Below are 13,887 nucleotides of genomic sequence, written 5' to 3'. Positions count from 1 at the left end.
GTGTTGATTTTCTCCTGCATCACAATGCTTCTTTCAGAGGGTTCATATGCAAGTTCTGAGGCATATTCATTATAGTGACAGTGACAATGTCAATCATATTGGCAATGCGAAAAGACAGTAAGTGCAAGTCCTTACTGTGCTACAATCCCTGGAGCTCCACCCCTCCTGTGTCCTTTCCGTTCCCAGCTGGATTCCTGAGTGCTCGAAACCTATCCTTCCCACAGTGGTCAACACTGACACCCACTCTCTGCATAGGTGTGACCAAAGCCCCCCCACGTGTGGTCACTTCCATATGGTTCTCTTTTTTTTTGCTGCCACTTCTCCTCTTTCTGTAGTGGTCAAAGTCAGTGAAGCTATAGTCACCACGCTGAGTCTCACTGTGCACCAAGCCCAGAAAACCACTATCCTCATGAGGGCCCCTCCCTCTTTGGTTGTGGTCCTGAGGGATGTGTGCTGAACTGGGCTCACATGAGAGGACGCAGGGTCCCAGTTCTGAGGCTGACCCTTCACCACTCTGTCCAAATGAAGTGGGAACAGTAACTACTGGCTTCTAACACGCTTGCCACTGAAGTTGAAACAATTTGAACAGTGATGACTGCATGTGATTATTTCTGTGAAAAGTCAGTATCTTGCAATACTCAATTGTTGTTTAATATCAAAGAACACATATAATACAAGTAAAAAAGAACAAGGTAGCCTTGAGGGCGATACCAGCTGAGCTTGAGTGTCCATTCTGAAGCTGCTGCTAGTGTTTCCTTGCTTACTGATTTGTGTTTCGATTTTATCAGTCCCATGAGTTTGAGTTTATTTACATACATTTTAGATAAGCTCTTAATTCATTCATTAGATTTGAGTTAATAATTAGGTATTTTGAGTTAAATCTCATCCTGTTGTTATACTTATTCAATAACAAATCCTTATTGACGTCCTACTGTGTGCTAAGAGACGGAGCAGTGAATAAACACAGACAAAGGCCTTTCTTCTTTCCTGGGACATAGATGGAGCAAGGGAGAAGAAAAGTAAACAAATATGAAATCAAAATAATAAAAAAATTCAAAGAAGAAAATAAAACAGAATTAAGGGACAATAGTGATGGGGCTGAGAAAGCTAGTTCAGATAGGTTAGTCAGCAGAGGCTTTCGTGATAAAGTGACATTTGAGCTCGCACTGAATGAAGTGGGAGAGCAAGTTTTGCAGAGGAAGAGCAAACGCCAAGGCTTGGAGTGGGAACTGGTTGGCATGTTCCATAAAGTTTGACGATGCAAACGTGTCTGGAGGAAAGACAGCAGAAAGGAAGAGAGAGTAGAAGGTAAGATTAGAAAGCAAGAAAATGAGATCAATTGAGGACTTGTAGATCATGATGAGTTTTATCTTCAAATGATCTTGCCTGAGATTGAAGTGGCTCAGTAACTTTTCTGTCACAGAGGGATGTGGTACCAGAAAGTCTTGTGGTACTCGGCAGGCAAGTCTGGTTCAGAATAGGTCCGAAAGCTGCCTCAGGAGCTTAACATTTAGACTAGTCAAATTCTGTTGCTACGTGGGAATCTAATTAACCTGAAGGATTTAGGGCAGTTACCAAACAAATTTTGTGACTTTCCTCCTCACAGGTTTGTGGAAAACCCTGAAGATAGGTCCAAACTCATTGTTATGCATAAGCAACCTTTTGCACCATGAAGGATTTACCGTAGACCCAGTAGCCCATATTTTACAATGGGATCATACACGGCACATGATGTACAGACATTTCACAGCCTGAAAGAAACAATATAAATATGAAAGTCAAGGTGCATATGTAGGGATTTTTGATTTTAGATAACAGAAACCAAGCAAAGCTAGCTTTAAACATAATGCGAGAGAATTCATTATAACGATATGGAGTGTTTCCCAGAATCCAAAGGTTGGAAGGTAGTCAGACCTCAGAAGGGGCTGATTCTAAACTAGAAAATTGTCAGGACTCTCTCCATCTTTCAGCTCCACATTTCTCTACCCGTATGCTTCATTCTCAGTTCACTCCAGACACGGAGGAGAATCCCACTGGCCAAACTGGGATCAGTTGTTTACTCTTGGTCCAATCAGTTATAACCAAAAGGCAAGTTCAAGTCATACCAATGGAAACATGGCTGTCAGAGCCTACTCCTGTGAGCCACTCTCAACGAAGGTGGTAGATTGAGCAGACAACCCTAGCAACCTCTGCCATACAGGCATTTGAATAGGCCGTTCATCTAGTTATTTATTTTATTTGGAGACAACTTTGAGAAGTACTCCTGCAAGAACTCCTCCCTCGATCCAAGGGGTTATTTTCAGGGGGTGAGATATGATGAGGCAGGCAAATATATATATATATATAATATATAAAATATATATTTGCATATGTAATATATATTTTATATATATGTAATTTTATATATAATATATATTTATATATAATATATATGTTATAAATAATATACATATAAAGAAAAAATCACACAATGCATTTTTCCTTGTGAGTTGTATTTTTAATGAGAAAATTTCTCCATTATACCAACATCGTATAAAGCAGTAGTCCCCAACCTTTTTGGCACCAGGCACTGGTTTCATGGAAGACAGTTTTTTGATGGACTGGGGCAGGGGTAGCATGGTTTCAAGCACTTTACATTGATTGTGCACTATATTGGTATTATTATTATATTGTAATGTATAATGAAATAATTATATCACTCACCATAACGTAGAATCAGTGGGAGCCCTGAGCTTGTTTTTCTGCAACTAGATGGTCCCATCTGGGGGTGATGGGAAACAGTGATAGATTATCAGGCATTAGATTCTCATAAGGAGCAGGCAGCCTAGATCCCTCACATGTGCAGTTCACAATAAGGTTCACACAACCTAGACCCCTCACATGCGCAGTTTGCAATAGCTCCTACGAGAATCTAAGGCCGCTGCTGGTTTGACAGGAGGTGGAGCTCAGGGGGTAATGTGAGCCATGGGGAGGGGCTGTAAATACAGATGAAGCTTTGCTCACTTGCTTGCCTCTCACCTCCTGCTATGTGGCCCAGTTTCTAACAGACCCCAGACTGGCAGTGGGGATTGGGGACCCCTGGTATAAAGGAAAAATAAAAATTTGATTTGAGTAGGAAGCTCTGGTTTAAATCTTGGTGTTATCAGCTAATGGTCATGTGACTGTGAGCAACTCCCTCTGAGAAGCAGCTGGACTAGATTCTCCTAAGGGGGCTACCAGATACTCTTCAGCTGTAATATATTATTTCCATTTGGTGGCAAGTAGCTGCTTAGGGATTTGTTTTCAGGTTAATTGAAGACATACAGCAAAAATGGTTGAGACAGGTTGTAGAATTCTATAGGTCTGAGTTTGATCTTGGCCCTGCCGATGCTTCAGTTTGATTTCACTTAAGTTAGTTAACTTCCTAAACTCAAGTTTACTTATCTGTCTAATGCAGGGGACAGTGGCTACTTTAATAGGTTGCTGTGCACATTGGATAAGAAAATGCATGAAAGAGCCTAGCTCACTGTGAGTGTTTGATTCAATTCTTGCCATTTTTCTCAGACTGAAAATTCCTAAACTTGTCCGTATCTTCCTTTGTAAGAGAAAATTAAACTCTAATGCTCTTTCAAAGTGCTCTCATGGCATGCACTAATGAAAACATAATGAGATTAGAGTTTGGGAGATCGTAGAGAAGTATCATACATAAATAACACCTCCATGTCATCCATAAGCTCACTCTACACCTGAATAATTTTTAATTACCTTTGTATAACATAACTTTCTCATGTCTTTCTGGGCAGATGTGAAAGCATGGAGCTGGACAAAAAAATCCAGGATCTGATTGAGAGAAATGCTTCTCCTCATCCAAAAGGGTTCACCCTACAGGCCATGCCAACTCACAGAAATCTGTGTTCTCCGAAGGTAAGAAAACACCTTTTTTCTCCTTATCTCGATTACCCTTCAGCAGTTTATTCACCAAGAAGAATTTGCGGGGACAGTCCCCAAGTCATTTACAGTCAGTCATGTACTTCCTTGTCAGCTGAGAGGATAAAGTAAAGCAGTATAAAACTTCTGTCACACAGCCACTTCCTGTTACTAAAGAAATTCTTCAGCAGAAGAATTTGCTGGCACTTTCCGGTTTAAAGTGTCCAGGCAGCTGTGACTACAAGAAGGTGAGGAGATCATGCTACTAGAAAGAATGTTTAATGCAGGGATAACTCTCTTCTGGGAGGAAGTAACCCATTTTAAGTAAACCTGTTTAAATTGGGTTACCAAAATCAGCACAACTCATGTTAATGATTTTTTGTAGTCGTTTTTGTTTCATTTTGTATTTTTGTAAGAAAAAGCAAGATTTCACTGATTAAAGGAGCTGTTTGACTTTGAACTTCCACTTGTTTCAGGGTATTTGTCTATGGTGCTTTATATAAGCAAATAAAATTCAAGGGTAGGCTCAAGCTAGGAATTTTACAGATGACTTTCTTGACATACATCCTATGACAACATGAACTCTTAAACTCTAGTCCTCCCAATTAAAAACTATCTTTCATGATTCTTACTAAAAAAAAAAAAAAAAAATCTAATGTGAGTAGTTTGAGAGCATGGCTGGCATTTTAAAAAGTAATTTATACTTCTTTTTAACAATAACATTAGTTCTTCTTTCTAAAGAAGTTCTTATTCAGTGTAGAAAATGTATATGGATAAACACAGAAAACTATAAAAATCATGTAGAGACAGATTTGCTGTGGAGATAATGGAGCATGGGCTCCCTTAAACAAATATTTACTTTTATAACTAATTTGTATCCATAAATTTGTTTCTTTTTTCCTTTAAAGGAAATCCCAGAATTGTATAGGCCTCAGGCTTCACTAAACATAGAACTGCCTCTGAAACCACCAGTAGGCTCACCACCTATAGAGACCATCTCTTAGCATTTGGGATATCTCTGTCTTTTATAGACACACACACACACACACACCCCTGTCTTGTTAACTTACCCTTTTCACTTAATATGCTGTGGATACTCCTGTACCTCTTTTTTTCATTCATGTCATGAACAATGTTGTGTGCTTTCTGCATTTAGTCACTTTTTCCTGTTTAAAAACTTACTTCTTCCTTAACAGGTTGTCTTTACGTTTGGAGTTACCGATGAATGTGTACTAATGGTTAAGAGGTCAAATAAGGCCTCTTTCTTCTGTTTTCTTCTGCTCTTCTCATCCCAACTCCAAGCCCTCACATATACACCTCTAACTCTCAACTAGAAATTTATTCCTTCATGAAAATGTGTGCTTTTTCCAGCCACCTTCTTGTCTAACTCCAGAAAGAAATTTCATGGTGATAATATCAATTCCCTCTGGTACCCTCATCCTCATATCCTCTCATTATCATCCTCTAAGACCCATTTGCTCATGACTGACCTCCTTGCAATTCTGTTCATTCATCTTCTTGTCATCCTTTACATGATAAAAACCTCTTCTACATGCTTATTACCATCCTCTTAGCTACAGGTTATGTCTCCTTTTGGGACTTCACTGAAACTTGTGTCTCTCTCTCTAAGACATTGATTCTCCTATGACCTCGTTGAGGAAATTTGCTTGTTCTCCTGCAGTTCATACTTCCAGGCAAAGGGCAGCAGATTCTTAGCTAATGTTTTCTATTTTCTTTGTGAAGTATGAGGTAAAGACATCTACAGAGACTGAGAGGGTGAGAGGTGAGACCCAAGGCTTAAGAGAATTGGGGAAGATATGAAATGACTGTTGGAAGGCAGGGAGACAGAAGAGATAAGTAAAACTAAAATGAGTTGCAGAGTAGTAGTGAGGACCAAGTTGAGTTTGAAAACCACCACTGTATGATAAGACCAATCACTTAACAGTGTGGGGGTTCCTGTATCTCCAATCTCTCCATCACCTCTCACCAGCTCAAAATATGTACCGTTTTCCTTCACTTCAAACATATATGAGACCTCATCTTCTTTTATGGGTAATGTTTGAACTCGCTCTTACACAACATAGCCAAGCTCATTGATCACAGCATCCAAAACTTTCCCTCTCCTATCACACCATTAATAACCTCTATCTGGATCAATCCAATGGTCATTTTGCATTTTACTTTTCACTTGTCTTCTTATTTGCATTTGACACTACTTAGTCTTTCAATTTCCTTAAAATGTCTTACTCCATTGACATCTATAATATTAATCCCTAGACACCCTCACCACCCCTCCCTGCTTTTTTTCTCTGGTCTCTTCTTCTCACTCACCTTCACTGACTTCCCTTACGTCACCTACTTGTGCTACATTAGTGTTACTCAAGGATCTGTCCTGGGCTCATTAAACTACCAAACATATGACAATGACTCCAGACACGTGTACTTACTAAACATGGAGTGCTTTTCTACATGTACTTTCTTTCCACTCAGTCTTTCCTGAAGTGAATTCAATATATTTCCTGCTATATCTGCTTGTCATCCCTCCCCCACCCCAGCCACCACACACACATTTTCTATGCTGGTGAGTGAATCACTAGGCACCCAGTCATCTAAATTTGGGGGAATCCTGAATTCCTTCAGGGCCACCATGCTGCACGACTCAGGTGGCACCATTCACAGAATAGTGCCATCTTTCCTTCACTCTGGACCTTCCCTAAGGGAAGGTCTAATCTGCTTTCATTATATCTTTGGACTTTTTTCCTTTTCTTCATTTTATCAACATAGATCTTACTGATGTACTTAAAACCTAAAAGTGCTTAAAACTTAAAAGTAGATCTCTTTACATACATCATTGAATCCAAATGCCTTTGCATCATATATACATTCCTCCAAGATACAGCTTCTGCCACATTTAGAACAAAACATTAGAAGAAAGATGTAATACTTGTTGGAGTAAATACGTTTTGGGGTAAATACTTTATTTTGTTTGTTATACAACAACACTTAAATATGTCTGTCTTTATCCACATTTTCCAGATGAGGAAACTAAGGTTCATAGAAATTTTAAAACATTGCCTAAATTCACAAAGTTGTATCAGGATAGAAAGCCAAGTTTGTACGTATTTTTCCTGTAGTGTTTTAGTGTCTTCTATATATTCTGCTGCTTCCCAAAGTGCACACTGTGTTCTAGCTACCAATAAGCCTTTAACAAACCATGAAGTTTCCTCTGCTATCATTTCACGTGCTGTTTACTCTTTCTGGAAATCCTTGCTTCCTTGCCCATTTGATGAACTGCCTTTTTTTAATCCCAATTCAAACCTTTCTTGTTTTGAAACCTTTTCACCCTCTCTAGTCCCACATGGCGTTACTCAGCCCCCTCCCTGCTATGTCCTACTTCTTTATCTTCTTTATATGTCATTTATAGACTTCATCATTTTGCTTTTGTGATCACTTATGTATCTAAGTGTTTTCTCTCATATGAATTATGGGAGACTCATGGATTCCTTGATGATGAGGTATAAGTGTTCCATGAAGATATAAAGTATCACAACATAGAATTTTCTAGAAAGCACCAGTAGTAAACAACTTGTTTGGTTTCATGAGACATGGTAACACTGAATATACAATTGATTTATTCCTATAATTCCTTTACAAATAGTTCTCAGAGTCTGCAGGGGAGTATAAAATGTACACTCAAGCTCAATCTCTCAGTTCTTGTATGGAAGCTGCCATTTGGTCTTACCCATCCTGGTGTCATGAAGTTACTGACTGCTGAAAGTTTTCAGGTGCTCAAACTCCTTGCTTCTCAAAGTTTGCTGTACCACTCTTAGGAGCACTGTTGGGTACCACTCACTATGCCAAGTGTGCTCAATGTGGAATATGTCTTCGAGAACTCAAAATGCAACCAAACACTATTGCTCTTGTGACTGAGGTGAAGAGACTTCTTCTTTTCCAAAATTAGCTTGCACTTCCAGTGTTTGCCGGAGGGTCACAGTCCTTTCAGTTTGTCCTTGTTCGAGTTTTAGCTGCTGTCTATTGAGCACCTACTCTTGGCCAGCATTTTGCAAAGTATTTCTATTCATTAGCCCATTTCATCTTTACCCCTCTATGGATGGGGAAACTGGAGTTCAATGCGGCTAAACAATTTTCTCATGATTGTATAGCTAAGGGGATTTAGATTCTGGACCTAATCTCAAATCTGTCTAATGAAAACAATTGCCCTGTACTTTCTACTTTTAATTTTCCCTCCCTCACTTCAGAGTTATTTGAAGACTAGACCAGAGCTCCAGCTAGTGTCAGGAACGATACTGTCATCAGGCTAACTCCTCCTCTTTGAGCTTAAAGCACCAAACTTGGATCAAGCCACTGTGACTTGATTCTCTCTCCTGGGTAAATTCTCCCAGAACAGCCCCCAGGAGTCTTCATTCTTTATCCCAACAGACCACTGGCATATCCTCCTCAATTGTCCTCTGCAGGTATTTCAAATATTTGATTCTTTGAGTAAACATGGCTTAGTTTCCAGGTGGAATCTCTGCTGAACTACTATTTACACAATAGCACTCTGCAGAAAGAAATCCTATATTCAAAACAAAACAAAGACCTTCACATTTTTGCTGAGATATTGATAGAAAGGGAAATATATAAGAAAATTTCTATTTGGTTAAGACAAGGGTGAGCCAATGACAGGGACTGAAGAAGACTTCTCTCGTTTTCACACTGAATGAAGTTAGCCTAAGAACAATAAGGTAGATTCCCTTTCAAGGAGAAGGAAATTGGTTTCTTTATGACTTTATGGGATGTGAAGGGTGCGACTGAATAAAAGAGATATTATTTAGTGAAAGAGTCTGAGATATATGTCAAGTTCCCTTTTTGTTCAGCTACTATTGCCCAGAATATGTAAAGAAGAAGAATTACTATAAGAGAAATGAACAGACTGACTCACTGCTTTGAGGAAACAGAAAACCACTATTGATGAACATGAGGAACTCCATGAGCATGAAAGTATGCTTTTATATTCTGGGACAGTTGAAGAAGTAGAAAGTTAGTAATCAAAGGTCATTTAAAGTCTTGTAGGCAAAGGAAAAATAATTACCTAAGTGAGAATGACATTAAGGTTCCAATATGAATGTTAAATGAAAGCTATATATAACCAAGTTATTGTCCAAGTATTATGAGAAAATTATGAAAATAATATATGAACCTGCAGTCATATATCTTCAAATACAAAAGAAAGGGACAGGATACTCGAACTGTATTTCTTGGGTAAACAAATATGTTCCAATAATGCTTGAAAACAAGAATGAAACCTGGGAGTGAAAGGGAAAAATGCCCAAATTTTAAGCAGATCCTGCCAGGATTGAATTCACCTAAAAGCCCCATCCTGTCTTTGGATTCCATTGCTTCTGATTTTAACTTAGAGGCAGAACTAGAAATGGGCTTTTAATTACTTTTGATACAAGTTCAGGGAGGAACTCCCAGTGGCTGGGGACAAATTCTAGACCTGGACACTCTTCCCAAGGTAAAAAGCCTTGAGAAATTGCTTTAGTTGGTTCTGAGATTAACATATACTCATGACACTTCAAAAGATTGTGAGGGAAAAACTTCTTGCAAACTACCGTAAATTGACACACGTTTTCTGTAACCACACTGTTGGGGGGAAAAAAAAAAAAATCTGGCTTTCCTTTTCTTATTTCCCTTTTTTTGAAAGCTGTGTATTTTTTTTTTTAATCAAAATCTTATTTTCTTATCTGTATAATGGGTTGTGATAATTATACAAAGTGAGTGAAAATGCACTCTGTAAATATAAAGTGCTAAATCAACACAACACTATCATCATCATCATCATCACAATGCTAGTAGGATGAGCTTGAGCTTCAAACTTTTCTTCAATGGTTTTCTCATACAATAACTGACTTCCTCTTTGAATCTCATTATCTAATTTCAAAGGTAGTTGTGGAATGTCTTGATCTATTTTTTCTGCTAGAAAAAAAAATGTTGCATTGTTGTGTGAGGATCTGTTAAACTTTCATTGGGAAACCTTTGGATACCTGGCTGAAAAGCTCTGCCTGCAAGTTCTCAGGCAGTGAGGAACCTGTCAGCTCAGCTGCTGCACCTTATGGCATTCGAAACTCATTACTGGCAACATAGGTGAAGTTATTTAAATGAACCATGTATCTTTCTATTATCAGTAAAGCTTGGCTCTTAGTGTTTAATCTTCTGATTCTGAAAGTTTTATAAACCCTCCAAATTAAACAGATTAGTGGATAAATAGGCCAGGTTGTATTTCCCAAAATATCACCATAGAGTTAATTTGATCCCATGGTTAATTTATGACATATTTCTCCTTCCGTTCATTACAAGGATTTTTAAAGGATTCCACTCTACATGAATATCAGGTATACATCCAGATAAGGAGATCTTGCTGCATATGCCCAGCTTGAACTCTATATTCTAATAAAGTACACCACCAGACATCCCAGGAAAACAGAGACATAGGTCTGTGAACTAAAATTGGATCCTAAGACCAAATAATTAAAACTCATAAATATTAAGGAGAGAAAATATTTCCCTAACTTTTGAAAGCCACACACCCGTTTGGCAGAAATTTCTATACAGGACAGAAGAAGTGGTGCAACGGGGATAGAAACTGAGGCTCCATTCTTGTTGATAAATAAGACACGCTTTTGAGTAGGATGCTTTCTGTTTACTCAGAAGTCATCTGTTCTATCACTGGGAGAATTTGTCCCATGTTCCACAAAAGAAAGAGTTACAGAAAACTGGGAGATGCAGATTATCTTTTGGAAGATGTAAGCAGTAGTTAGAAGAGGATTCTCTCTGCCTCAGTGAACACAACAGTCCGGGCAGTTCCAGTTTGGGTTAATGGGGTGGGCAGGGGAGCAGACGACAACACTGGGGGGCTTGGTGGTGGAAGTAATCAAGACTTGAAGTGAAAAGTGGCATCTGTGTGGAAATTATAAATGTTAATTAGAAGAATATAAGTCTTCCTAGAACCCTACAAAGAGAAGAAAAAGCACTTGAGGTCTAGGGTTTCTACTGAATGGACATTTAAAGCCAAAGGTATTATTCTTACTTTTGGAATTATCACTCCACCTTTGTCTTCTTCCAGACTTGTATGACTTCAGTAAGTAAATCTGAAGAAGTTTTGGATAGGTATTCCTTTTAATGTAAGAAGAAGAACAGCATAAGCCTGTGGGTTAGGAAATGTGTAAACTCATCATGACAATGTTAAGGAAGCAAAATATTGGGCTTGAGAGATACCATAAATAATGTGTTCATAAGAGTTGTTTAGCAAATGTGTTCATGATGTTCTTGATCTGTTTAGCTTTGTGACAGGATGTGGATGTCTCCTAGGGACATCGCAACCCAAGCTGGGTTTTGGAATCTAATGCATCAATAAGTCTTCTTTCTCAAGTAAGCCTTCTTATTTCTAGTTTGATTGAACATATTTTTGAATGGGTTTGGGAACAGTACTAGCAAAATGGACACTGTAAGCTCTTGCTGAAGAATGTTCATGTCATTCTCATGTCCACCTTCTAGATGAAATGTAACAAAAACGCTTTTTACTTTATTTTGTACTTGTGGTGAGAGTGAGGTATAACTCACAAAGTATGTAAATATGTTTTCTTATGGGACTCTAGAATAAATAGCAAAAAAATAAGATCAATTATTCCTTTATTTTCCAGTGAAGAAGATAGCTATTCTGATTTCTTTTTAAAATAAATGTTTGTTATTAAAACTGAGTTAGCAAATGTTTGCAATTTTTTAGGCTAGCATATTGGGAGATTTTTTTTTTTTTTTTGAGTCAGGCCTATTTTCAGACAAAACACTTTTGGTATGTGTTCTTTGTATCACCCATGTTTTGAGTACTCACCATTAGCCTTTCCATATACCTGTATCATCTTTATATGCACATGTTCTTTCTCAATTTTTAAAATTTTGCTTATTATTATTATTTTAGAGACAGGGTCTCGCTCTGTAACCCAGGCTGGAGTGTAGTGGTGCAATCATGGCCTGCTACAGCCTCAACCTTTTGGGCTCATGTAATTCCTCCATCTCAGCCTCCCAAAGTGTTGGGATTATAGGTTTCAGTCACCATGCCTAGTCTCTTAATTTTTATAATTATAACTTTTGGTATTTAAAAATAGTGTCTAAATCTATAGATACAGTGTTGAAATATATTGCCTCAGGAAAAAGGTAGTTCTGTTTCACCTGAAGTATCCAAGCTAATCTGGACAACCCCTTGGGAGGAATGATGCAGAAAAGATTCCATCATCAATGGAGTGGTCCCCTCTAATGTTCAGATTTTATATTCAGAAAACAGAAAATACAACTGAGATGTGCCTTTTGCTCATCTTCATATTCTAGTACTAAGCACAATACTTGGTCCACAGACAATAATCAATAAGTATTTAATATAAGAATGCATACATTGGCTGGGTGCAATGGCTCACGCCTGTAATCCCAGCACTTTGGGAGGCAGAGGTGGGTGGTCAGGAGTTTGAGACCAGCTTGGTCACAGTGGTGAAACTCTATCTCTACTAAAAATACAAAAAAAATTAGCTGGGCGTGGTGGCGCACATCTGTAATCCCAGCTGCTCGGGAAGCTGAGGCAGGAGAATTGCTTGAACGCGGGAGGCAGAGGTTTCAGTGAGCCGAGATCTCACCATTGCGCTCCAGCCTGGGCAACAGAGCCAGACTCCATCTCAAAGAAAAAAGTGCATACATGAATGAAGGTGAACTCAACACATGAGCAAAGTACAGGAGAAAACCAGAGTGATCTGCATTGCTATAAAATGATCAGCAGCTAATTTCCTTCCGGAGAAAAGAATTTTTTAAAAAAAACTCAAACACAGATTACAGTTTTAAAAGGCTGAATTTCTCTTTTCTAACCACTACAGTTTTTGAAGGCTGAGTTTCTCTTTTCTGATTACTACAGTTTTTAAAGACTGAATTTCTCTTTTCCAACCACTAATTTCTATTTTGGAAATGGAAATTAATCTCTAGGCAAGCAATAGTGGGAATTTGTTAAGATTTTGTTTGGATACAACATCAAAGGTCAAGCTACCTCATACCTATCCTTCAAAAAATGCTTAATTCCCATAAAACTTCCCTGAATCATATTCCTAATGGCTTGGGCCCCCGCACTGCTTTTCCATCATTGGTAAATGATGTCTCCTGCTATAATTTTTAGGTGTGTTATTTATGTCTACCAACATAGATCAAAGGTTCTTTGGGGGAAGTAAACCAGGAAGACTAAATGAACTCTGATACGGGTTCAGCCACCCACTTGTTACATCATAATTGTGAGCAAGTCATTTGCCATCTCTAAATTCAACTTTGTCCTCATTAACATTAAAGATGCCTCTTCTTACAGGGCTGTTATGAAGTTCAGATTGAAGCAAATAAAGTATTTTAAACCACATAACTCCTTAGTACAAAATAGTAATTTTATTTGTTTTCTAAACTAAATTTAGTTCCATTCTAGGAACTGTAGCTTGTCCTTTGGAAAATAATTTATCTAGTTGACTGCAGAAAATTTCAGTCACTTCAGTGTTTTCTCGGGCAATTTATATTTTCTGTGCAGTGGTATGCAAGAATTCTCCCCTATCCCTTCATGTAATGGTACCTAAGGGTTTGTGGAACAGATTTTGTGAAATAATCTGGGTGAAATAGGGTTGCCAGATGTAGCATATAGAAATATAGGATGTCCACCTAAATTTAAATTTCAGATAAATGGCAGAATATTGTATGGGACAAACATACAAAAAACTGTTGTCTATCAGAAATTCAAATTTGACTCAATATTATGTATTTTTCTGGCAACTTTGGGGTGGAGGCATCAGGGCTACAGTGATCCCCCATCTGACAGTGCCATTGGCACTGATTTAGTCTGTCCCTTGTGGGTTTTTTCACTGGCCTATATCCTCACTGGCAATCACTAATGCTTCCAGGTCACTCAGC

General features: G+C 38.3%; 1 protein-coding gene across 3 annotated transcripts in view; it reads left to right on the top strand.

Annotated features, from left to right (window-relative positions):
• Positions 1 to 13,887, top strand: part of TNIP3 (TNFAIP3 interacting protein 3) — a 96,144-nt gene that overhangs the window by 41,020 nt on the left and 41,237 nt on the right. For all 3 annotated transcript variants that reach the window (XM_025385971.1, XM_025385972.1, XM_025385970.1), the window contains exon 3: positions 3,783 to 3,903. In XM_025385971.1, the coding sequence (XP_025241756.1) occupies positions 3,783 to 3,903 (121 nt within the window). The remainder of the gene's footprint in view (positions 1 to 3,782; positions 3,904 to 13,887) is intronic.

This window comes from Theropithecus gelada, chromosome 5 (assembly GCF_003255815.1).
Source record: "Theropithecus gelada isolate Dixy chromosome 5, Tgel_1.0, whole genome shotgun sequence".
In the NCBI taxonomy this organism is placed as follows: Eukaryota; Metazoa; Chordata; class Mammalia; order Primates; family Cercopithecidae; genus Theropithecus; species Theropithecus gelada.
Note: the sequence above shows the minus strand (reverse complement) of the source record. Positions and strands in the feature narration are given on the sequence as shown.